The sequence below is a fragment of the Chionomys nivalis genome, chromosome 7, assembly GCF_950005125.1.
Source record: "Chionomys nivalis chromosome 7, mChiNiv1.1, whole genome shotgun sequence".
Taxonomy (NCBI): domain Eukaryota; kingdom Metazoa; phylum Chordata; class Mammalia; order Rodentia; family Cricetidae; genus Chionomys; species Chionomys nivalis.
The window spans coordinates 59,275,524-59,298,688 of record NC_080092.1 but is presented as its reverse complement, the minus strand read 5'-3'; the positions used below and the strand labels follow the sequence as shown (position 1 = coordinate 59,298,688).

Genomic DNA, 23,165 nt, shown 5'->3' with positions numbered 1-23,165 from the left:
CTTTGGACACCATGGAACTGGAGTTTTGAACAGTTGTGTGCTGCCGTGAGCACTGGGAATTAAATCGGGATCCTCTGTGAGAATGAGTACTTTTTTTTTTTTTTAAGATTTATTTATGGGCTGGAGAGATGGCTCAGAGGTTAAGAGCACCGGCTGCTCTTTCAGAGGTCCTGGGTTCAATTCCCAGCAACCACATGGTGGCTCACAACCACCTATAGTGAGATCTGGTGCCCTCTTCTGGTATACAGGTAGAATACTGTATACATAATAAATAAATGAATAAATAAATAAATAAATCTTAAAAAAAAGATTTATTTATTTATTGTGTATACAATGTTCCTCCTGTATATACACCTCCATGCCAGAAGAGGGCACCAGATCTCATTACAGATGGTTGTGAACCACTATGTGGCTGCTGGGAATTGAACTCAGGACCTCTGGAAGAGCTGCCTGTGCTCTTAACCTCTGAGCCATCTCTCCAGCTTCCTAAGGATAAGGGTTTTTGTTTTTTTTTTTTTGTTGTTTTTGTTGTTTGTTTGAGACAGGGTTTCTCTGTAACTTTGGAGCCTGTCCTGGAACCAGGCTGACCTCGAACTCACAGAGATCTGCCTGACTCTGCTTCCCGAGTGCTGAGATTAAAGGCATGCACCACCACCACCCAGCTAAGAATGGGTGCACTTAAGGACAAAACCATTTCTCCACTCCCAGAGCCCATTCCTGAGGCTCCCACTAATCCACTGGTCCTCAGTGGACCAGCCCTGAACTCACCTTCAGTGATCCCATCTATAAAGACTTGTTGAGCATACTTTTACACTCACATAGAAAGTGTGATCCCTCTTTGAAGAAAATGCTCATTGGTACTGAACCAAATTCCAAGCACCAGTATGCTTCTGAAGCCCCTAAGTTCTCTGTTCTGAAATCACAGGGGAGTGTGCCTTTGGTGTCTCTTCTCTACGGGTCTCAGTAGTCTCCGCAGCAAAATAAACAAAATAAAGCACTAAATCTTACTCCCTAGAGACACATGAAGCCTAAGTGGAAACAGGAATTAAAGAACCTTAAGAATCTCAACTGAGGGGCCACTGGCAGTGGCACCAGGATTTATCCCTATTGCTTGTACTGACTCTTTGGGAACCTATTCTCTTTGGATGGATACCTTGCTCAGCCTAGATACAGTAGGGAGGGCCTTGGACCTTCCCCAAAGCAATGTGCCTTACCCTCTTTGTGGAGTGGATGGGGTAGGGTGGGAAGTAAGTGAAGGGAAAGGGAGGAGGAGAGGGAGTGGGAACTTGGATTGTTCTGTATAATGAAAAAAGACAGCGTTTTTTGTTTAAAAAAATAACAAATTAAAAGAGAAAAGAAAAATTCAACTGCACCCTGTCGTCTAGAAAAACAAAAACAAACAAAAGTGGGGGGGGGGAGAATCTCAGCTGCGATTCTTTAACCATCCGAAGAGGGTGTGGGTACATTCAGCCTGTTCGCTACCACATCGACCCGGGGCAGGGCCAGCGATGGGGAGCGACGACTGCTCCTTCCAGCCTGGGGTGGGGCTTACGCAGACCGCAAAATCAAGCTTGCGAGACCAAGAGGCGGGGCGTTAAATCTTTGACTCGGCTACTCAGAGGCGTGGTTGCTGTTGAGCATCTCAGCATCACCGAGCAAGAGGCTGGAGCTGTGCTTTGTTCTGGGCACCGGCGCCTCTATCTTCCCGCGTCGGTTCCATCCTTTGCTTCCCTCTCCCCGCATCCCCTTCCTCAGCCGCTGCGGCTGAGCGCCCTTGCCAGGTTCTGGTTTTTGCTTTTTCCTCCCGAGGCGGGGGCCTCTCCACCAGGCCCCGCCCCTCCAGGCCCGGCATGTCCCCTGCTGCCCCGCGCCCATGGTCCTGACGCTGCTCTTCTCCGCCTACAAACTGTGCCGCTTCTTCGCCATGTCGAGCCCACGATCGGGCGCCGATCGGTTGACAGTGCCAGGGCCGGATAGGAATGGTAGCGCCAGCCCGTGGTGGGCCGCGGGCCGTGGATCCCGCGAAGTGTCGCCCGGGGTGGGCACCGAGGTGCAAGGCGCCCTGGAGCGTTCGCTGCCGGAGCTGCAGCAGGCGCTGTCCCAGCTGAAGCAGGCAAGCGCGGCGCGGGCAGTGGGCGCGGGCCTCGCCGAGGTCTTCCAGCTAGTAGAAGAGGCCTGGCTGCTGCCTGCCGTGGGTCGCGAGGTGGCCCAGGGTCTGTGCGATGCGATACGCCTGGACGGTGGCCTCGACTTGCTGTTGCGGTTGCTGCAGGCACCGGAGCTAGAGACTCGCGTGCAGGCCGCGCGCCTGCTGGAGCAGATCCTGGTGGCTGAGAACCGGTGAGGGAGAGCGCCGTGAGGTGTGGGGAGGCCAGGGCAGAGGAGGTGGTTGGAGCTGGCATCCCATTGCTGATAGCCGCCTGAGCCCATAGTTCTCCCCTGCATCTGGGTGCCCTTCTGTGCTACCTTCCATCAGGCCAGCCATGACCTCATTCTGCAGTGTCTGATCAGGAACAGAAAGTTTTTTTGCTGGATTGAGAGGGTGGGGGCAGAGAAAACTGAGACACATTCTCTTCCTCTGTATGTGGGAACAGACTAAGCCTGGCTGCCTGTCCTTCACCTACCTCTTGGGACCTTCTCTGAATTATGAAGCACTCAGCTCACTTTCCCAATCCTTTGGTGCCAGAGCAAAACGGGTTGTCGCATTCCTAATTCTCGCCCAAACCTCAGACTCTTAGCTCAGAAATTTTAGAAAAGTCACTTTCAGCACGCTGCCCTCACAAGTACCAGGGAAGTGAGCGAGGGGCGTTTTGAATCACGCGGAAAGACTACAACTGTCAAAAATGTGCATACAGAACAGTTTAGGTTGGGAGACCCAAGGTAAGATTCCGCTTGCCTTGCCTCTCTCATCTAACACCTGGTGTCCTATAATGGGATTGGGCCGTGAATATAGAACTTGAAAATAGAGTGGATGCTTGCTAGATGTGTTGGGGCCCAGTTTGACTGGTGAGGGCTTGGTATGTGGGTTAAGAAGCTAGAACTAGTACCTGTGGAAAGTGGGTACAGGGAGCACCCTAGGAGAAGCAGGATTGCATGATGCAAACATACTGATATATTTTCAACAATGACATTGACTATCCTCACCCACTGAGAGCTCTGAGAGAGTAACCACTAGGGACCAGTCCGCAAACACAGGGGGTGTTGCTTCAGGACCAAGGACAGGGCATAAGTCCTGGCCTTCAGGCTCTTGCCCCAGAAACCCGGGGGCTCTGCGTTCTTGCTGAATGTGCAGGGATAAGACTGGAAGGGAAAGAGGGAGGAGCACACTGAGGGTTTACACTGTGAGATTTCCCCTCCTCCATCAATCCGCCTCCGCACTGACTCTTTTTGCCATTCTACTCTGGCAGCTTTAGTCTTCCCCAGAATATTGCTGCAGTCACTTCCCAGAATCCTAAATGACTTTCTCTCACCTCTGAACTGCCAACAGTGCAGGGCTCTTCAGACCTGGTGGTACCATGACACCCAGGGAGGACACCATCTCACAGTTCCCTAAGTCGTAGGCCACCCCACCCGGGGAGCAGAATGAATCTAAAGGACATACCCTCAGGGAAGCTAAATGGCCTCCCCCAGAATACTGAGTGAGTAATAGAGGAGACTGCTTTTTAATATAAGGAAAGAACAATGTTGCACATAAATTCAAAAAATGCAAGGTGTGCAAAAAAAGGTATAATGCTAAAAATTCTCAACGAAGCCTCCTCTATGGAGGAAAACCACTGGACTAATTTTCTGTATATCCTTCCAAAGAGGGGCAGAGCACACACAAACATTTGCTCATAGTCACATATAAGCAACTGTCTCCTACTTGGCAGCTGGAATTTGAAACTAGAGCTGCGTACCTCCAAAGATTATGGTCATTTCATCAGACCCACAGTCTCAGACAGCAGAATTGGGAAGGGAATTGACAGTTTTCACAACTAGCACACAGCTTTAACTTCAAGACCTTCTGGGTGAAGGAAAAGGTAAGGGCTGGAGGCTAAGACTTAGGGGTCAGAATAAAGTTCCAGGTGTGAACTGTGTTTTCATGTAAGGGCTGGAGGCTAAGACTTAAGGATTGGAATAAAGTTCCAGCTGTGAACTGATGTTCCCAAGTAAGCCTTTACTTCACAGGGTCTTCGGTGAGTCCTCTGAAAATGAGTGTTGGATGAGATGGTTTCTTCTTTCAGATTTTCTTTTTATGCGTATGAATGTTTTGCCTACATGCATATCTGCGTACCATGTGTGTGCAGTACACACAGAGGTCAGAAGAGGATATTGGATACCCTGGGCCTGGAGTTATAGAGGATTGTGAGCCACTATTTGGATTCTGGAAATTGAAACCAAGTACTCTAGAAGGCCAGCCAGTACTCTTACCTGCTGAGCCAACTCCCCAGTCCTGAGATGATTTCTTAGGCACATCTAGCCCCGATAGCCTAAGAGCTGATCTAGTCCAAAGTGAAGGTGAAGGATCTTGAACTCCCGAGACAAACAGACTGACCTTGGGTTTGGCATGACCTCTATCTGACCTTAGCTTTCCTTGCTGGTGAAAGGAATGCCCGAGTTCCGATTCCAGGATGGATAGTTAGGACCATTTGTTCCTTTGGGGGTGGGCTGTAGAGAGGCGGAGTAATGAGCTCAAGAAAGCTTTGATGAACTTATGGCATGTCCAGGACTTAACCAGGTCACACAAGTATGCAATGCCCTGTACACTGTGCACTGTGGTCACTGTGGCATCCACAGAGCAAGAATTCTGTTGTCCACTAAGTCTTTGGAAGTCATCTGACTAGGGGACATCGTCTATGGAGGTAGGTGTGGCAGGAAGCCTTCATCTCTGCCTGGAGAGGAGAGTGGCAGCTTGCTTACTCTTCTGGCGGCCTTCAGGATCTGCCTTGGGCAAACCTTCCCTGCAGCAGCCAGTTCCTTAAAGCCTAGACACAAACTAGACATCCCTTCCCTGAAGCTCTCCAGCAGCTTCCTGTTTAAAGTACGGAGGCCTTGGGGAAGCTGAAGAGACTGTCAGGGCTGATTTCTTCCCCACTCTTTCTTTGGACCCTCTGCTTTAGCATGTGGGAGTGTGGTTAGCTCCCCAGGGGGTACCAGCTCTCATCCAAAAGTTGCAAGCCTGTGCCTGCACCCATCTGCAATGCCAGATTCCCTTCTCCTGGCTCACATCCCAACCATCCTCCTGACCTAATCCCTAAGCAACCATTGAACATATTTCATGTATCTGGTGAGTTCTTTTCTTCTCTTCTGTGATGCTAGGATCTGGAGTCAGGACCCTGAACACATTAAACAAGCACTTTGCTGTTGAGCTACATTCCCAGCCTGCCTGCCTGCCTGCCTGTCTGTCTGTCTGTCTGCCTGCCTGCCTGCCCGACTTTCTGTTTGTTTGACATAGGGTCTAACTAAATTATATAAGCTTACTTCAAACTCGCTATCTAGTTGAGTTTCAATTCTCAACTTCTTTTTTGTTTGTTTGTTTGGTTGGTTTTCTGTGACAGGGTTTCTCTGTGTAACAGTCCTGACTTTCTCGGACTCACTTTGTAGATTCATTCTGTAGAACTCACAGAGATATGCCTGCCTCTGTCTCCCAAGTGCTGGAAATAAAGATGTGTGCCACGATGCCCAGTTTAATTCTCAACTTCTGGAGTAGCTGAGATTAGAGATGTGTGCTGCTGTGCCCACCCTGGTAAAACCTCCAGGCTTGTTTTGAGTTCAGGCATTTTTAACTTGCACAAATGTCGCTGTGGTATACAGTGCATTATGTTTCCTTTTCCAGCTCCACGTTAGGGTCATAAGACCCTTCATGTTACATACCAGATGTACTGGGACACACCTTTAATCCCAGCACTTAGGAGGCACAGGCAGGTGGATCTCTGTGAGTTGAGGCCAGCCTGGTCTGCCTAGTGAGTTCTAGGATGGCCAAAGCTACATAGTGAGACCCTGTCTGGAAAAAAAAACAAACAAAAGCAATAATCATGAAAAAGATTTTTCATGTTACAATTGTTATAATGGATGAGCACCTGTCCAGTTACTTCTGGGCTTGGTATTGATGGCTCCAACTTCCTTGCTTCACAAATAGCACGTGTCAAGCATCTTGACACCTGTGCCCTCAGTTGGACTCTTTTTAGGAGAGATTGCCTGCTCTCCAGATTAACCTGCCCCAGTTGGCACCCCTCCCACAGTGCTCAGGACCGTCGCAACCCTCCTGCCCTTTGTGTTGCCCACCTGCCAGGCAATCGTTACTCCTCTGACTACCCAGAAGGCTGCGGTGTCTCTTGGTTGCAGTGTCTTTTTATGTTCACCGTATTTTGGATTTTCTCCTTCACATATTGTCTAAGACTCTGCTCATTTTTCTATTGAATTCACTGCATTTGTTGGTTTGAATATTTACTTACACACTCTGTGCATAAGTAAACGCTTTATTGATTTTCTCTTTTTCCTGACTGACGTTAGACACTGTTTATTCCTGGCCTTCTTTCTCTTCCTCAAACACGCTAGCTCATCCATGGTGAGGCCTTTGTCCTGGCTCGTCCCCCCGCCCCCTTCTCCCATTAGGCTCTTTTCTGAGTTGTTTGCAGGCAGGCTTCTCAATATTATTTCCCAGATAAAATCTCCTTAGACACATCCTGACTCCATGACATCATCCAGTTTGCTAAGCATGGTGCCTTACTAACTCAGAACTTGAGCTCTTATTGGTTACTTGTCCACCCCTGGCCTTGTTGGCTGAATAAGATGTAGTCAGGTTTACTCACTGCTTAGCATCAGCCTCTTGAGTGCCAAGTCGGGCACATGGGAAGTCCCCAAACAATACCGACCGAGAGAATGAATTAGCACACACCAGTCATGGACTACGAAGGGAGGAATCATTCGCGGACAGGCTTAAGAGTGATGTACTTCCAGTGACACATCAAATGACAGGTTCACGTTTATTGCGTTTTATGGGTGATCTTTTTAAAAATCTATTTTCATTTTTTTTATTGCATCTCCGTGCTTGTGTGTGCATGTGTGTGCAGGTGCACTCCAAGACCAGGAGAAAGCAAAGGTTCCCCAGAACTGGAGTTATAGGCACTTTTGAGAACTGAACTCTGGGCCCCTCTGCAAGAGCATCAAGCAGTCAACGGCTGAGCCATCTCTCCATCCTCTTTATGGATTATCATGTTAGTCCTGATGTATTTTTATAAGATAGGTATTATTTTCCCGTTCATGAGGTGAGGAAACTGAAGTTGACAAATGAGGCGTTGGCAATTAGAAAGCAGCAAAGAAGAACCCGGAGGGCCCAGGGATCGGCTATAGAGTTGGAAGCCTTCAGCCAGCTTTAGGGAGAGGGTAAAGAGGAGACTGCTGCTGCCTGCCGTGTCTAGTGAGGCCCAGAGATCAGGCCAGGCCTCCGTGAGAAAGCCAAGCTCTGGAGACTGCAGCCACATCATGTTCTTTCTCCTGTCGCCCGGCAGGGACCGTGTGGCGCGGATAGGGCTGGGCGTGATCTTGAACCTGGCAAAGGAACGCGAACCGGTGGAGCTGGCACGGAGCGTGGCGGGCATCTTGGAGCACATGTTCAAGCACTCGGAGGAGACGTGCCAGCGGCTGGTGGCGGCCGGCGGTCTGGACGCGGTGCTGTACTGGTGCCGCCGCACCGACCCGGCGCTACTGCGCCACTGCGCCCTGGCGCTGGCGAATTGCGCGCTGCACGGGGGCCAGGCGGTGCAGAGATGCATGGTGGAGAAGCGCGCTGCCGAGTGGCTCTTCCCTCTCGCCTTCTCCAAGGAGGACGAGCTGCTGCGGCTCCATGCTTGCCTGGCGGTGGCGGTGTTGGCTACTAACAAGGAGGTGGAGCGCGAGGTTGAGCACTCTGGCACGCTAGCGCTCGTCGAGCCGCTCGTGGCATCGCTGGACCCTGGCCGCTTTGCCCGCTGCCTGGTGGACGCCAGTGACACAAGGCAGGGTCGCGGACCCGACGACCTACAAAGCCTGGTGCTGCTGCTCGATTCGTCGCGTTTGGAGGCTCAGTGCATCGGGGCTTTCTATCTGTGTGCTGAGGCTGCCATCAAGAGCCTACAGGGCAAGACAAAGGTACTGGTGTAGAGGAGGTGGTTCAAGGGTTAGAGAGAGTCTGGGAAGGTTTCTCAGAGGAAGCGATCTGCAACTGGGATTTGAATACTAGTAAGAATGAAGGGCATGCGGCCGGGCAGTGGTGGGGCACGCCTTTAATCCCAGCACTTGGGAGGCAGAGGCAGGCGGATCTCTGTGAGTTCGAGACCAGCCTGGTCTACAAGAGCTAGTTCCAGGACAGGCTCCAAAACCACAGAGAAACCCTGTCTCGAAAACAACAACAACAAAAAGTGTAAGGACTTAGATGAAGCGATCAGAAGGTAGAGGGACCAGTCATTTTGGCCTTGGAGACAAGGCTCAAAGTTGCACTTGGTCTTTGGGGACAAGAGAAGGGACTGAGCAGTTTTTAAATAGGAGACCCTCGATTTTTACAAAAATCAACCTGGCTGCTATAGAAGTGGGGGTGACAAGGGTAGCTCGAGGCTGTTGTGAGTGCTGGGGAGGCAAACAAAGAAAGTGGAGGAAGGAGTGTGGATGATCGCAGAGAGAAGCAGACAGATTAGCGATTTATGCTTGGGAAGGGGCGAGGGGGCTGACGGTGCTTCTTAACCGTGAATATGAGGCGGTAAACTGGGTAGAGATCACAGGGGAAGACCCGCGGGCACTACTGAGCCCGGGGTTCCCAGCAGAGGTTCAGTTGGCAGCTAAGCCACCTGCATTTAGAGTCTGGGAAAGAGATGACCCCTGGAGAAAGAGGACCTCGATGTAAATGGCCGTCCATCTGAGTCACAAAGGGTCCCTATGGCCAAGATCTAAACCACAGCCTTTGCCTGGCTTCCCGACTTACCGTGACCTTGGGCAGCTAGATTTCCCCCTCTGGAACACGTTTTGGCCTTTTGTAAAATTGAAGGAGTCACTGGAATGCATGGGGGGGGTCCTCTCATCTATCTGGATTCCCATGGTTTAGTGGGGTTCCAATCAGGCTGGATTTAGGAACACTACAGAAGTGGGAGTTGAGAGTATGGGACTTAGGGTCTGCTGCCACCTAGCGTCCATTTTGAGGCTTTATCCCACGACCGATGGGCGTGGAAGTTGGAGGTCATAATCAAGAGTGGATGCGTTTCAGGGGGGAAACTGCATGGGAGACGGAGGAGAAAGGACTACACGCGTGACTTAGTAATGAAGGCTAGGACAGTTTGTGGGCCTTTCCTCAGAAGAGAGATGGGACTGGGCACGTCTGGTGGCAGCTGGGGAGCCGAGAACCTTAGGATCCCTCATCCGTCCTCCTTCCTAAGGTGTTCAGCGACATCGGTGCCATCCAGAGCTTGAAACGCCTAGTTTCTTACTCCGCTAATGGCACCACATCGGCGCTGGCGAAGCGCGCGCTGCGCCTGTTGGGCGAGGAGGTACCCCGGCGCATCCTGCCCTGTGTGGCCAGCTGGAAGGAGGCCGAAGTTCAGACCTGGCTGCAACAGATCGGCTTCTCCCAGTACTGCGAGAACTTTCGGGTAGAGCCGCGGGCAGTCATCTCCCCCTACACCAAGTGGGCGCATTCCTGACAGGCGTGCGGCTGCTGGGGGCGTCCTGAGCACAGGCGTCCGCGTGCCCTGTAGGCCTCACGCCAGCAGCGCCACCGTGGCCTTTTAGGGGTGGGAAACCCTGTTAGTCACCCTCAGCTAACTGAGGCTTCCACCGCCACCTCCTGTTCCTTTCCCTTGCATCTTGCGCTGTGGGGCGGAGGGAGAGGTGAGGAGTTCTCTCCTCACCTCTCCCCCTCCCCCAGGATCAGCAGGTAGATGGTGACCTGCTTCTACGGCTTACAGAGGAAGAGCTCCAGACAGACCTGGGCATGAAATCGAGCATTACCCGCAAGAGGCAAGGAGCCCCCAGCCAGTCCAACCCACTCTCCCCCTCTGCCACCAGCCCATGCTTAGCACCCTTAGCATCAAAACTGTAACATCGTTTTCTACCTGCTGGGCAGGTTCTTTAGGGAGCTCACGGAGCTCAAGACCTTTGCCAGCTATGCTACATGCGACCGCAGCAACCTAGCAGACTGGCTAGGCAGCCTGGACCCTCGCTTCCGCCAGTACACCTACGGCCTGGTCAGCTGCGGCCTGGATCGCTCCCTGTTGCACCGCGTGTCAGAGCAGCAGCTCCTGGAGGACTGTGGCATCCGCCTGGGGGTGCATCGCTCACGTATCCTCTCTGCAGCTCGAGGTAAGCGCGCCCACCTGGGAACCCCACTCCAGCTCCAATCCCGAAAGGGAGGGGCGTCCCCGGCTGGAGAATCAACCTCCCTGAGGAGTAAGCATCTGACTGGGTTAGACTGGCTTTGAGGATGTAAAGATGAGCCTGTGGCCTTTTGCCCTTAAGAAGTCCTCCACCTGAGACGGGTACCAGGGAGGGAGATAGGAGGTATACAATCAGCAGGTGGCCGTGGTAGGAAGCTTTCCCAGGACTCCTGTGGGAGCCCAGAGGAATCACTGTCTGTCTTGGTCACCCAGGTTCAGAGTTAGAGAGGAGGCGGTGTTGTCCAAGTTTTGAGGGATGTGTGCGGGCAGGGAGAACAGGAAGGGCAACCAGGCAGGCAGGGCTAGCTTTAGCAAGAATAAGAACAGGTAGGGCAGTACGTGGGTGACACTGAAGGGCACTGGTGGTTTGGGGAGGGGATGTGAGGGTTGGGGAAGGCTTACCCTAGTATCTGGCAGCTTACACAGCCTGGGTTCTGGCAGTACGTTCCAGCAGAGCCTAGGGCACTGGTAGTCTCCTTTTCTCACTGGCTTCTTTCATTGGATAGTCACTCTTTGGGTAGCTCTTACATGTCCATAACTGTGTATCCCAGTTTTTTTAAGACTGATTTTTACTTTGTTTTTTTTTTAAATATTTATTTATTTATTATGTATACAATATTCTGTCTGTGTGTATGCCTGAAGGGCAGAAGAGGGCGCCAGACCTCTTTACAGATGGTTATGAGCCACCATGTGGTTGCTGGGAATTGAACTAAGGACCTTTGGAAGAGCAGGCAATGCTCTTAACCACTGAGCCATCTCTCCAGCCCCCTGATTTTTACTTTGTATATGAGAGTTTCTCTCTCTCTCTCTCTCTCTCTCTCTCTCTCTCTCTCTGTGTGTGTGTGTGTGTGTGTGTACCTCATGAGCTTCTGGTGCCCATAGAAACCAGAGAGGGTACTGGAGAGATGGCTCAGAGGTTAAGAGCACTATCTGCTCTTCCAGAAATCATGAGTTCAATTCCCAGCAACCACATGGTGGCTCACAACCATCTATAATGTGATCTGGCATCCTCTTCTGGCCTGCAGACACACATGCAAACATGTATGCATAATAAATAAAATCTTAAAAAAAAAAAAAGCAGGAGAGGGCATCAGAGTTCTTATAATGGTTGTGAGCCACCACGTGATGCCAGAGACTGGACCTGGGTCCTCTAGAAGACCTACAAGTGCTCTTAACTTCTGAGTCATCGCTACAGCTCTTGTAGTAAGTTTTTAATATATAATCTCATAACTGAGTGTGGAATTATGCACCTGTAACCCCAGCACTTGGGAGGCAGAGGCAGGAGGATTACTGAAAATTCAAGACCAGCTTGGTCTACATATGGAATCCAAGGCCATCCAAAGCCGCGTGAAGCAATTCTGTTTCAAAAAAACAAAGATAACCCACTTATTTCTTTAACCATTCTATCTAGTAAGAGTTCAGTATTTTAAATCAACTTTTAAAAAACTTTTAAAGAACAATAAGAGACAAGATGGCTCAGTGGGCAAAGGTTCTTGTTGCTAAGCCTTATGCCCTGAGATCAATCTCCATGACTCACACTGTAAGAGAGAGGATACACTCCCCCAAGTTGCCCTCTGGCCTCCACAGGCTCCGTGGCACCCCACCCCATGAATATATAAATGTAAGAAAACATATTTTTAAAAAAAGACCTGAACTTGAAAAATAAACATACCAGTGTCCAGCTTGAGGTATTTTGAAAAGTGTGCCCTGTGCAATCAAATGTTTCTATCATAGGCTTTCATTTTAGAGATAATAAAATGAAAATAAAAGAATTTAAAAACATTTTCCAAGATTATAAAAGCCATTAAATGACGTCTGGGATCTGAGCCCACTGTTTGTTTTTTCTTTCTGCATCATAAGCAGGCAAATGTGTGTGGTGTTAATTATGAATATTATTAGATGAGTCCATTTCATTTATCCTTCTGTTCAACAAGAACTGCTAAGCATGGACATGGCGCTGGGGATGTTGGAGTCTAGCGTCCAAACACCGAGGAGGAGTCGCCCCCAGAGACCATCTCATACACCACAGCCGATGCAAAAGCATGAGGATTTTATTAATTCTGTCATGACAGGGTCCCCCAGCATTCGGGAAGCCGAGGGACCCCGAATAGCTGGTACAGTCTACTTTTAAAGGGGCCACAGAAGCAAGGGGGGTTGTTCTTTGACTATTCTGATTGGCTTATTCAAAAGGGATATTACCAATAATTGACTGGAGAGCTGTTGCCAAATCAGGTGAGGTAAGAGGTCATTTTGACCCCGTTTCCCAGGGGACTGAATCAAAACATACGTATATGGGTAATTGTTCAGGAACTGAGTACGTGCGAGTGTAGCTGTTAGGTCCTTGGTTCCCAGGGGAGGAGGGGAAGCACTGTGGCACGGAGGCTGAGAGGATTCAGAATTGTCAAAAATGGCTTCAGGATTGTCTTAAATCTTACAGGGACTGTCTCCTCTGCCTCGAGAAGGTCAGCTTTTATCTTTTAGCTCCCAACGAAACTCCAAGATTTCTTTTGTTGCTGTTGCTTGTTTGTTTTGTTTTGCTTCATTTTTTGAGACAGAATCTCTCTACCGAGCCTCAGAACAGGCTGGCCCTGAACTTCAGAGATTGACCTGCCTCTGCCTCCCAAGTGCTGAAACTAAAGGCATCCAGCTAAGATTTCCTTCTCTCTCTCTCTCTCTCTCTCTCTCTCTCTCTCTCTCTCTGTAAGTTTCTAAGACAAAAATAATTGTTACTCTGAGGAATAAAGAAGCTGTAGTCTTCACTTTTTATTTCGTTTAGTTTTATTAATGAATTAATTTTGTGGCAGGGTTTCTCAGAGCCCCAGCTCTCCTAGAGCTCGCTCTGTAGACCAGGCTGGCCTTGAACTCAAGATCCACCTACCTCTGCCTCCCAGGATCAAAGGTGGCGTGCTTCACCACATCTGGCTGTTTGGTTATTTTATATGTGTATAGTTTGTTTGTATGTCTTGTGGGTGAGTGCGTGTTCCTGCACATGGAATCCAGAGGCCGATGTTGAGGTGTCTTCTTCTTTCTCTATTGCTCGACACTGTGTTTTGTTTGTTTTGAGACAGGGTCTCACCATGGAGCCCCTCTGACCTAGAACTCAGTAAATAGACTAAGGCTGGCCTCAGACTGATAGAGCTCTCACCTCTGCCTCTCAGGGCTGGGCTCTAAGGCATGTGCCACCACAGCTACGTTATTTTTTTTTTTTTTTTTTGGTTTTTCGAGACAGGGTTTCTCTGTAGCTTTGGTGCCCGTCCCGGAACTAGCTCTTGTAGACCAGGCTGGCCTCGAACTCAGAGATCCACCTGCCTCTGCCTCCCGAGTGCTGGGTTTAAAGGCGTGCGCCACCACCGCCCGGCAGCTACGTTATTTTTTGAGACAAAATCTCTCACTTAATTCAGAACTCCCCAATTGGCTAAGCTGACAACTGGCTCTGTGGGGTCCCCCTTTCTCCACCCTCCCCCCTTCTGCAGTGCCAGGGTTGCAGGTGTGAACCACCATGCACGGTTTACATTTTTCACGTTTTATTGTTTTTGTGTGTGCGTGGTATTGCAGTCAAGCCAATGGCCTTGCACTTGAGAAGCACGTGTTTCCCTTCTGAGCCACATTCCCTGGCCATGCATGGTTTCTTATCTTATTACACTTGTGTGTGTGTCAGTATTGGGGGGCAAGCATGCCGTAGCACATGTGTGGACATTCGAAGTCAGCTTGGTCACTTGGTTCTCTCCTGGCCACCTGAGTTCCTGGGATTGGACTCAGGTTGGCAGACTTAATGGCAAGTGTCTTTTACCACTGAGCCATCTTACTGGCCCATGCAGTTTTTTGTTTTAGCTTTGTTTTTTTCATAGGGGCAATGACATACTCAGAGGGCAATTTTAGGAAGATTCCTCTGGTGATGTGGCACGTGAAATGGGATGGTTAATCCTAAATGGCTTGGGGAGCTGTCTTAGTTAGGATTTCTATTGCTGAGAGATGCCATGACACGGCAACTTGTATAAGGAAGGAAGGACTTAACCTACGCTCAGTTCGGAGTGCTTTTGGGCAACTGGCTAGAGTCTGCAGTTCAGAAGGCAGGAAGAGCTAGAGAGTCATGTCAGTGTCCCTAACCACTGACCCTTCCAGCCCAGGACTAGCAGAGGGGTGACTTTCCTTCCCATAGGATCCTCTTCTCCATCTCAGTGACCCTCAGTGACCTTTTCTGCCCAGACTGGCCTGAGAAGTTTGAGTAGACAGGGAACTAAGAGGATAGACCTCGTGCTGAGGTGGGGAGGGGCCACCTTCACATCCATGTCTCTTTTCTTGGCCCCAGAAATGCTACACTCGCCATTGCCCTGTGCTGGCAGCAAGCCCAGCGGGGACACCCCAGACGTCTTTATCAGCTACCGGAGGAGTTCGGGTTCCCAGCTGGCCAGGTGAGGGGGGTGGGCAGGTGGCTGGGGTTTGGGGCGGGCCACAGTGTTGACCCTGTTTCTTCAGCCTCCTGAAGGTGCACCTGCAGCTGCATGGCTTCAGCGTCTTCATTGATGTGGAGAAGCTGGAAGCCGGCAAGTTCGAGGACAAGCTCATCCAGAGTGTCATGGCAGCTCGAAACTTTGTTCTGGTGCTATCTGCTGGGGCGCTGGACAAATGCATGCAGGACCATGACTGCAAGGACTGGGTGCACAAGGTAGGTGCTGGCCTGGGCCTCTGTGGTGAAACACTGTGTGGGTGGTGGGGACGAAGCTTTCCCCTCATCAATAGGCTTACCTGTCCTATTCGTGTGTAAGGTTGTACAGGGAGACCAGGGAGGGATAAAAATGCATGCAAGATACAACATCTGTGAGCTGCATATGGTGGTGCATCCTATAATCCCAGCACTCAAGAGGCAGAGGTGAGATCACCTCAAGTTCAGGACCAGCCATGTCTAGTTATCAATTTCTGGACAAGCCAGGGCTACCTAGTAAGACCCTCTCTCAAAACCCAAAGTAAACCCCAAAACAAGACCTTTCTCAGGGATCACCTGAAGTCATCAGAAAACAGACATTTCCATTATGATTCATAATGGTAGCACAACTGCGGTTATGAAGTAGTAACAGAAATAGTTTTATGGTTGGGGTCACCACAGCATGAGGAACTGTACAAGAAGATTGTAGCATTAGGAGGTTGAGCCACTGATCTAAGATATTGTTAAAAGGACTCAAAGGGCTCAATTAGGAAGCCTTCAGCAGAAAGCCTGGCACATAATGGCAGCAATGATTATTATTAATTTAATTTTTGTGTCTGCATCTGTTTAATTCCCCATTGTACCTCCAGTGTGTGGTAGAATGACTTAGCTGTACCTCCAGTGAATGACTTAGCCCTCGCAGAAGGCACAGACCACGGATCCATAGCACACCTATAGATTATCAGTCATGCATCGGTCAGTCGGAATCGGAGCCTGGGCTGAGGAATGCAGGAGTCAGCTGAGGTTTGGTTGCCTCCATGCAGCTGAGGACAAGGATATGGCCACAATGAGCCTGAGCTGTGGCACTGGCCTGTAGACCCCGCCACTCAGGAGGCTGGATGATGGCTTTGAGCCCAAGACCTTATCTCTTAGAGACAGAACAAGACAATGAGGCTGGAGAAAATGCCGTGTTATCGAAAAGGACCAGAGTTAGTTCCCAGCACTTAGAGCCTCCTGCGATCCCAGTTCCAGGCCATCTGAGGAAATCTTTTGACCTCCCAGGGCACCTGCACTCATGTGCACGCCACACAAGCACACACACATGCCCCTCACATTCTCACACAAGCATGCATTTGCACATAGACATACACACAAATACATGTAATTTAAAATAAAAAATAGAGCTGGAGGTGTTGGCACATGCCTTTAATCCCAGCACTTGGGAGGCAGCAGGCGGATCTCTGTGTGTTTGAGCCTGGGCTACATAGCAAGATCCAGGCCAGTTAGGATCAGCTATACAGTGAGACCCTGTCTCAATAAAATAAAATTAAAATTAAAAATGAACAAACATGGGGATGGAGAAATGGTTCAGCGGTTAAGAGCACTGACTGCTCTTCCGGAGGACCCTGTTCAATTCCCAGCACCCACATGGCAGCTCACGGTTGTCTGAAAGTCCAGTTCCAGGGGATTGGACACCTTCATACCAATGCACATAAAATAAAGATAAATAAATCATTAAAAAAATGAGCAAACACTGTAAAAAATATGCCCACAGTGGCTCATGTAAACACGAAGCCAGGGCTGGAATGATCAGGGGAGGCTTCATGGAGGAAGGAGAAATGTCTTAAGAACGCTGGTGCGGGTCTGGTGAGACGGCTCTGTGTTAAAAGCACACACAACCCTTACAGAGGACTGGGGTTCGGTTCCAAGCAGCCCCATCAGGAAACTCACAGCCTCCTGTACCTTCAGCGCTCGAGGATCCAGCGCCGTCTTCTGGTCTCTGAGGGTACCTGCAACTATCCATACACAAACACATACACATAGCTAAAATAAAATGTGTATTTTAAAAAGTAAGTATGCAGGTGAATGGAAGAGAAGGTGTTCCAGGCCGGGAACAGCTCGAGTATTGAGGGAGATGAGCAGCGACAAGAGGCAGCAATGTCATGCTCCCCCAGGCTTCAAACCGAGACTCAGAGATGCAGCGCAGTTGTGGTGTGGAAATTGGAAAGCTTGGGGTTTGAACTGTCTGACTTCAAAGCCTATTCTCTTCCCCAGGACCTGTGTCGTGTTCCATGACAGAACTGAGATCACGTGGGGGACTCAGCTGACCCGAGTCCTCGTGTCTTAGTTAGGGTTTCTTATTGATGTGAAGACACCATGGCCATGGCAATTTTTTATTTATTTATTGTTTTTTTGATTATTCAAAACAGGGATTTTTTGTATATCTCTGAATGCCCTGGAACTTGATTTGTAGACCAGGATGGCCTCGAACTCACAGAGATCCTCCTGCCTCCACCTCTGCCTCTGCCTCCCTGAGTGCTGGGATTAAAGGACTCACCCAGATGCTTAGCACAGGCAGCCAGGCTTGGACGACACAGCCCTGGATGCGCTTGAACTCTGAAGGCTTAGCCTGGAGTCCTCCCGGGCTGCATGTTTGAGGGGCTTGGGAGGAAGCACCTTCTGCTCTTGGCTTCCCTCCCTGTTTTCTTACGATGATGAGGCTCCAGGAACACAGCTCTCTTCCCAGGCTCCACCACTGAGCCTGGGAAGGATGGAGCATCCAGGCAGCTGGCATGGCTTGCTCCTTGGATTTTGTCCCAAAGCCTCTGTCATTCTCTTGGGTTGCTTGCGGGGCCTAATTGTCTCTGGTTTTCATACTCCCTTCCCGGAAGCCACATTTAGTGGCTAATCAATACACAAACCCACAAGTGAACTGCACTTAAAAAAGTCCCATCCCTGATGGGACTTGAAAGGCAGAACCCATTTGGTAAGTGCTTACCAGATCACTATTAATGGTGAATAAGGTCCCCTGAACAGTCTGTGGGGCAGGTTTTACCTCTGTACTTTACAAAGAAGGAGCCCATTATTTCCTTTTTTTAAAAAATTATTTTTCTCTTTTTGGAGATAGGGTATAGCTATGTATACCCCAGGCTAGCCCCAAATTCACAATCCCCCCACCTTAGCCTTCCCTTGTGCTAGGATTACAGACCTGAGACACCACACCCCACTGCTCCTTAAATGTGCAGTTTTAAGAGCTAGCCCCTGCTCTACTCACTTGCTGTGGAGTGTTGCCATCATTCCACCCAACAACCCTGTAAGATCACTGCCTGGCATTAACCCCGAGCTACATATTGGAAAACAGACTTTGAAAGCCCATTATCCTAGCCTTGGGTCACAGAGCCTGTGTCGGAGACCCCACCTTCTTTCTTTTGAGGTTGTAACCGCACACTGGACAGGAGGAAGCTCTGGGGAGGAAGGGCTTATTGTAGCTGACAATGCAGGGGCGACCTCCTTTGTGGTAAGGAAAGCCAAGAGGTCAGCCGCAGGGGGAGACTGCTAGCTCTCACCTTTGGAGCAGAGGGCACGCCATTCATCTGGCTTTCTCCCCCCTCCCTGTAGTCAGTCTGGGACCTCAGCCCATGGAATGGTGCCAGCTACGTTCAGGGCAGTTCGTCCCCTCCCTTAGTTATTCCCCTCCCCCGTAGAAACACCCTAATAAACACGCCCAAAGGTGTGAGCCTCACTAATGTTCTGGGTGTTTTAAAAATGCATTCTGCTTGTGTGTGTGTGTGTGTGTGTGTGTGTGTGTGTGAGAGAGAGAGAGAGAGAGAGAGAGAGAGAGAGAGCATGCGTGCACACACATGTACATGCACACGAGTGCATGTAACACAGCACAATGAGGAAATGGGGGACAACCCACAAGAATCAGTTCTTTCCTTCCACCATGGAAGGGACTGATCCCAGGTTGTCAGGCTTTGTGGCAAGCACCTTTACCTGTCAAACCATCTCACTGGCTCTCTGGGGTTTTTGCTTGTTTGGTTGTTTGGTTTCTTGAGACAGGGTTTCTCTGTGTAACAGCTCTGACTGTTCTGGAACTCACTCTGTAAACCAGGCTGACCTTGGACCTTCTGGGTAATTTTGTTTTGTTTTGTTTTTATTTAGCTATACATTTTTCTCACTCCCCTTCAACTTTTTTTTTTTAATCCAAAAAAGTCAACAATCAAAATTAACAGTCAAAATGAACACGGATTCTTTTTATTTCGGAATACAGCCCCCAACTACTATGTGTATCGCTTCATGCATTCATCCGTCCAGTCAGTACTCAAGAAGGGCTGACTGTGGGCAGGGCTTTGTGAAAGATGCCAAGAAGTATGGTTAATGAAAACCAGGCATGGCCCCTGCCCTGAGTCACCTTATGAGTCACCTTATGACACCAAGGAGAAGAAACTTCAACTAAATCACCCCTGAATTGAATTAGTTGAAGTTTGCCACAGAGCTGATGGGAACCCGCATGGGAGAGCTGACTTGATCGGGATGTGCAGGCAGGTTCCTTAGGGAAGTACTGATTGAGCTCAGACCAAAGCCGTGAGTGGATCTAGGTGGGAGAGCAACGGTCTAAGGAAGAGAGGCAAGATGAAAGACCAGAGTGGTAGAACCTTGGTGCTTGCTGGGCTCCACCCCCATAATCTATGGAACCACCCTGGAAGCTCTTCAGCCCCCACTCATGAGGGGATATTGTGGAGGTTTTAGACATAGGCATGGCTGATGAAATTGTGGCTACTAGCACTGAACTCATCCTGTAGCCCCTCCTGAAAAGTGGGTGGACCTCAGAAGTCCTAAGCCCCGTGCTGTGGTTGGTCTTTCTGATACCCAGCCCCCATCAGGAATTTTCTAGGCCACTTCCCCCATCCAAACTCTGGCTAGGATCATGGCAATAGTAAAATTACACTCAGGAGACTCCAGTAGTTTTAGGTGCTCTAGGCACGCCTGTCCCGGGATAAAGACACACGGTTTATAAATTACCGTGAAGCTGAGAGCAGCCAGGGTACATTCAAACCAGGGGTGCTCTCACATGTGGTGACCTCATGGCTGTTGGGTGGGATGGAGGTCTTATGTCCATCAGATCTCCATCACATGACAAACATCCAGGACAGTCAACAGGAAAGGGAAGATTTACTGTGGTCCATGGATGCTGAGCTTTTGATCCATGGTCACTTGGCTGTTGCCTTGAGTCCTGCTGTGAAGCAGAACATTCACAGTGGCCAGGAGGCACAGAGGGGGAAAGGCGCAGGGTACCTTTCTAGGGATACCCCTTCCTGCCCCCCCCATGACCTACTTTATGCAATTAGTCCCCACTCCTGATGTCTTCATCAATTCCCAACAGCGTTGTCTGCTGGGGACTGAACATCCAAGACATGAGCTTCGCAGGGGTTATTCGAGATCAAACCACAACAGTCTCTTTCTCTTTCTTTCCCAGGAGATTGTGACTGCTTTAAGCTGTGGCAAGAACATTGTGCCCATCATTGATGGCTTTGAGTGGCCCGAGCCCCAGGCACTGCCTGAGGACATGCAGGCTGTGCTTACCTTCAACGGCATCAAGTAAGACCCAAGAAGAGTTAAGGAGCTGTGTGTGTGTGTGTGTGTGTGTGTGTGTAGCATCTGTGTGAAGAAAATGGCGCCGACCCACAGCAGCCCCTGCCCACCCTCTGACCCATTTGGCCTCTGTGTCCACAGATGGTCCCACGAGTACCAGGAGGCCACCATCGAGAAAATCATCCGCTTCCTTCAGGGCCGCCCCTCTCAGGACTCCTCTGCCGGCTCTGACACCAGTCTGGAAGGAACTGCACCAATGGGTCTGCCTTAGCCTGTCCCCAGTTCCCTCGCCCTGCTGTGACCCCTGGTTCCATCATCTCCCCACCCTTAAAGGAATAGCTCCTCTAGAGCCGCCCTGGGCTAAGGCAAACCAGACCCTTCTCAGGAAATGGCTTTCCCCGCTGCCACACAGTGGCCCACTTCTAACCCAGAGACGCTAGGCACGGGCTTAAATGAGAGGACTCCTCTGTCAGACCCTGCCTTCAAGTTCCAACATCCCATGCCCCTGCTTAGTTCTCTGGTCTCCTGCCCAAGAGCAGCCAGCTCGAGTAGGGTGAGCTTGGCAGGCCCTGGCAGGAGTCAGGACAAAGCCTAGGCCCTCTACGTGGAGGCATCTGGGATTGAGGATCCCCCAAAGGCTGTCTACTCACATTGTGCCTGGCCCCTGACTCACCTGGATTTCTGCTGCCTCGTGGCCTTGCTCTGTAACTACTTGGTACCCCTGCCAGATTTCTTTAGGCAGCCTCCTTTGCCATACTGGGAGTCAGGGTCCATCTGAGCTGGCCCTCTGCCTGGCCTTGCTGCCCTTTCTGGTGCAAGAAAGGACCCTTACTTGTTCAGGGAGACCATAAGAATCCACCATAGCTCAAACCTCTGTGCTGTGCCTAAGGCTCTTGCCTAGCCTGCTCTACCTGGCTTCTCCAGCTCCTCACAGGGCTAAGAGGAGACTGGAGAAGCTTCAGCAGCACTGGTAGCCAGGGCAGAGCCTGCACCCTGGGAAAGAGGCAAGACCTCTGCAGACACGTGCCAGTTCCTGGGGCTGTCTCTCCCATAGAAGTGTGTCCACATCCACTGGGAATCTTATCAAAACAGAGCAAGCCATCCAGGAAGTTCCTGAGCCGCTGCCATCTGCAGATTCCCACGGGAGCTCATGCAATGTCCTCACCAGCCCCTGTCATGTTCCAAACACCCCAGTCTGGTTCCTAACCCTCCCTGGAGCCTTTTCCAGTCCTATCACCCCAGTTTTACAGAAAGGAATGGTTCAGTGATAGGCCCAGGTCCCCAAATCAGTGGTGGCAGCCTCAGATTCTGCCCTAGTCCTGACGCCCAGCACCAGTGTCCAGACCATTGGCTCTTGCCAATACCCAGCCTCCAGCTTGGAGTCAGCTGGCATCACCCTGCTGCTGACCTCTGGAGGTCACACACCTCTCCAGGAGCTGGTCAGGTTACTTGCCCTTAGATCCCACTGTCAGAGAATCAAAGGGCCTTTTTCCAGGCCTAGGGACACCTTCCTTGACTGTCCTTCTTGCCAAAGACCCCATCGTCCATGGGTCATGGTTGGCCTCTGGCTGTGACTATCTGTAGTCCTGGTCCTGTCACAGTGCCAACCCCACACCCTGTTCTGAGGTGAGGCAGACGGAATGGTACCCTTGATGACAAAGTCAGTAACGATACAGTATATGAGTTCCTCCCAGGAAACCTACCTATCTCCAGTCCACACTTTCCAGAGGGCCCCGTGGGCAGCACTCAAGAAGTTTCTGGGTTTTCTTATTTGGGACACAGGTCACTACTACCTCTGCTGTCTGGCCTTCTGTTGACCTGTCCCCTCCTGTCTTCCTGGGGAACCAGAGCAAAGCCTGCCCCAGTCAGGGTAGCAGTTCCAAGCCTCCTCTAGTGAGGTACTCTGCTCTGTGGTGACACAGCTCATACAGCAGGCAGAGCAAAGCAAGGCTGACCACACTGACCTCAAGACGGGCTCTTCAGTAGCCTTTCAGGCTGCCCAGGTTTGCACGGTCTGTGGGTGCAGCGTTTTCTACCTGGCTGGGCTATATAGCTGTTGCCCCAAGCTGGGGCTGAGTCAGTGTGGTCACTACACTACACCCTACCCGTCTCTAGTGGGCGACAGTAAGAGGGTAAGCATCATCCTTTCACGAGGCATCTCATCCTGGGGTGCAGGAAGACGGAGGGATCCAGAGCATCCGACCACTGTGCTTCCTAACACATCCAATTAGAGGGGCCCTTGTAACCAGACAGTTTGGGTGGAAAGCTGACCCAGTTTTCACTAGGTTTATTCAAGGTCAAGGTGCCAGAGTGGAGCCTTTCCCTCCCCACAGTGGCAGGGTCAGTAGAAGGCCTCTTCTTGCTGAGTTTTCACCTCCAAGGGGGCAGTGAGGCAGGGGTGGACCCCGCTGCAGCTCAGGGGGCCTCAGAGGGGCAGTGAGGCAGGAGTGGACCCCGCCACCTTAGTTTTCCCTGGAGACTTCTCTTTCACCTGTAGTTTCCAGCTAGGAAACCGCCTTGCAGGGTGGGTGGTAGGTGCAGGTGCAGAGTCTCACAGACAGTTCCGGCTGGAACACTAACAAACCTCCCACTTTGGGTCGGCTTGAAGAAGACTGCCAATTGCCAAAAATCAGCGGCTTCACAACAGGCCAGAGTCTGCCTCTCAGCTCTGGGCAGGAAGGACGGTCCCAGTGCACGGCCCTGCTCAGCACTGAACTACATGGAGGGCCAAATGGCAGCCAAAAGTGATCTTGCTGGGGCTGGTGGAGCCA

The 23,165-nt window shown here is 50.6% G+C and overlaps 1 protein-coding gene across 1 annotated transcript; it reads left to right on the top strand.

Annotated features, from left to right (window-relative positions):
• The first annotated feature begins 1,659 nt into the window (after positions 1-1,659).
• Sarm1 (sterile alpha and TIR motif containing 1) lies at positions 1,660-23,163 on the top strand. Its single transcript, XM_057775081.1, has 9 exons — positions 1,660-2,340; positions 7,491-8,109; positions 9,384-9,596; positions 9,872-9,963; positions 10,070-10,305; positions 14,689-14,791; positions 14,856-15,045; positions 20,279-20,400; positions 20,536-23,163. Exons 1-9 carry the CDS (start codon positions 1,874-1,876, stop codon positions 20,663-20,665), a joined length of 2,172 nt encoding a protein of 723 aa, XP_057631064.1. The 5' UTR covers positions 1,660-1,873; the 3' UTR covers positions 20,666-23,163.
• Positions 23,164-23,165: the final 2 nt, after the last annotated feature.

What these genes read in the sequence shown, in the direction of transcription:
- Sarm1 (XM_057775081.1), top strand. Translation starts at nt 1,874, where the DNA reads ATGGTCCTGACGCTGCTCTTCTCCGCCTACAAACTGTGCCGCTTCTTC. An exon ending in TCGAGCATTACCCGCAAGAG is followed by an intron (nt 9,964 to 10,069) that starts GCAAGGAGCCCC and finishes CCTGCTGGGCAG; the next exon opens with GTTCTTTAGGGAGCTCACGG. An exon ending in TATCCTCTCTGCAGCTCGAG is followed by an intron (nt 10,306 to 14,688) that starts GTAAGCGCGCCC and finishes TCTTGGCCCCAG; the next exon opens with AAATGCTACACTCGCCATTG.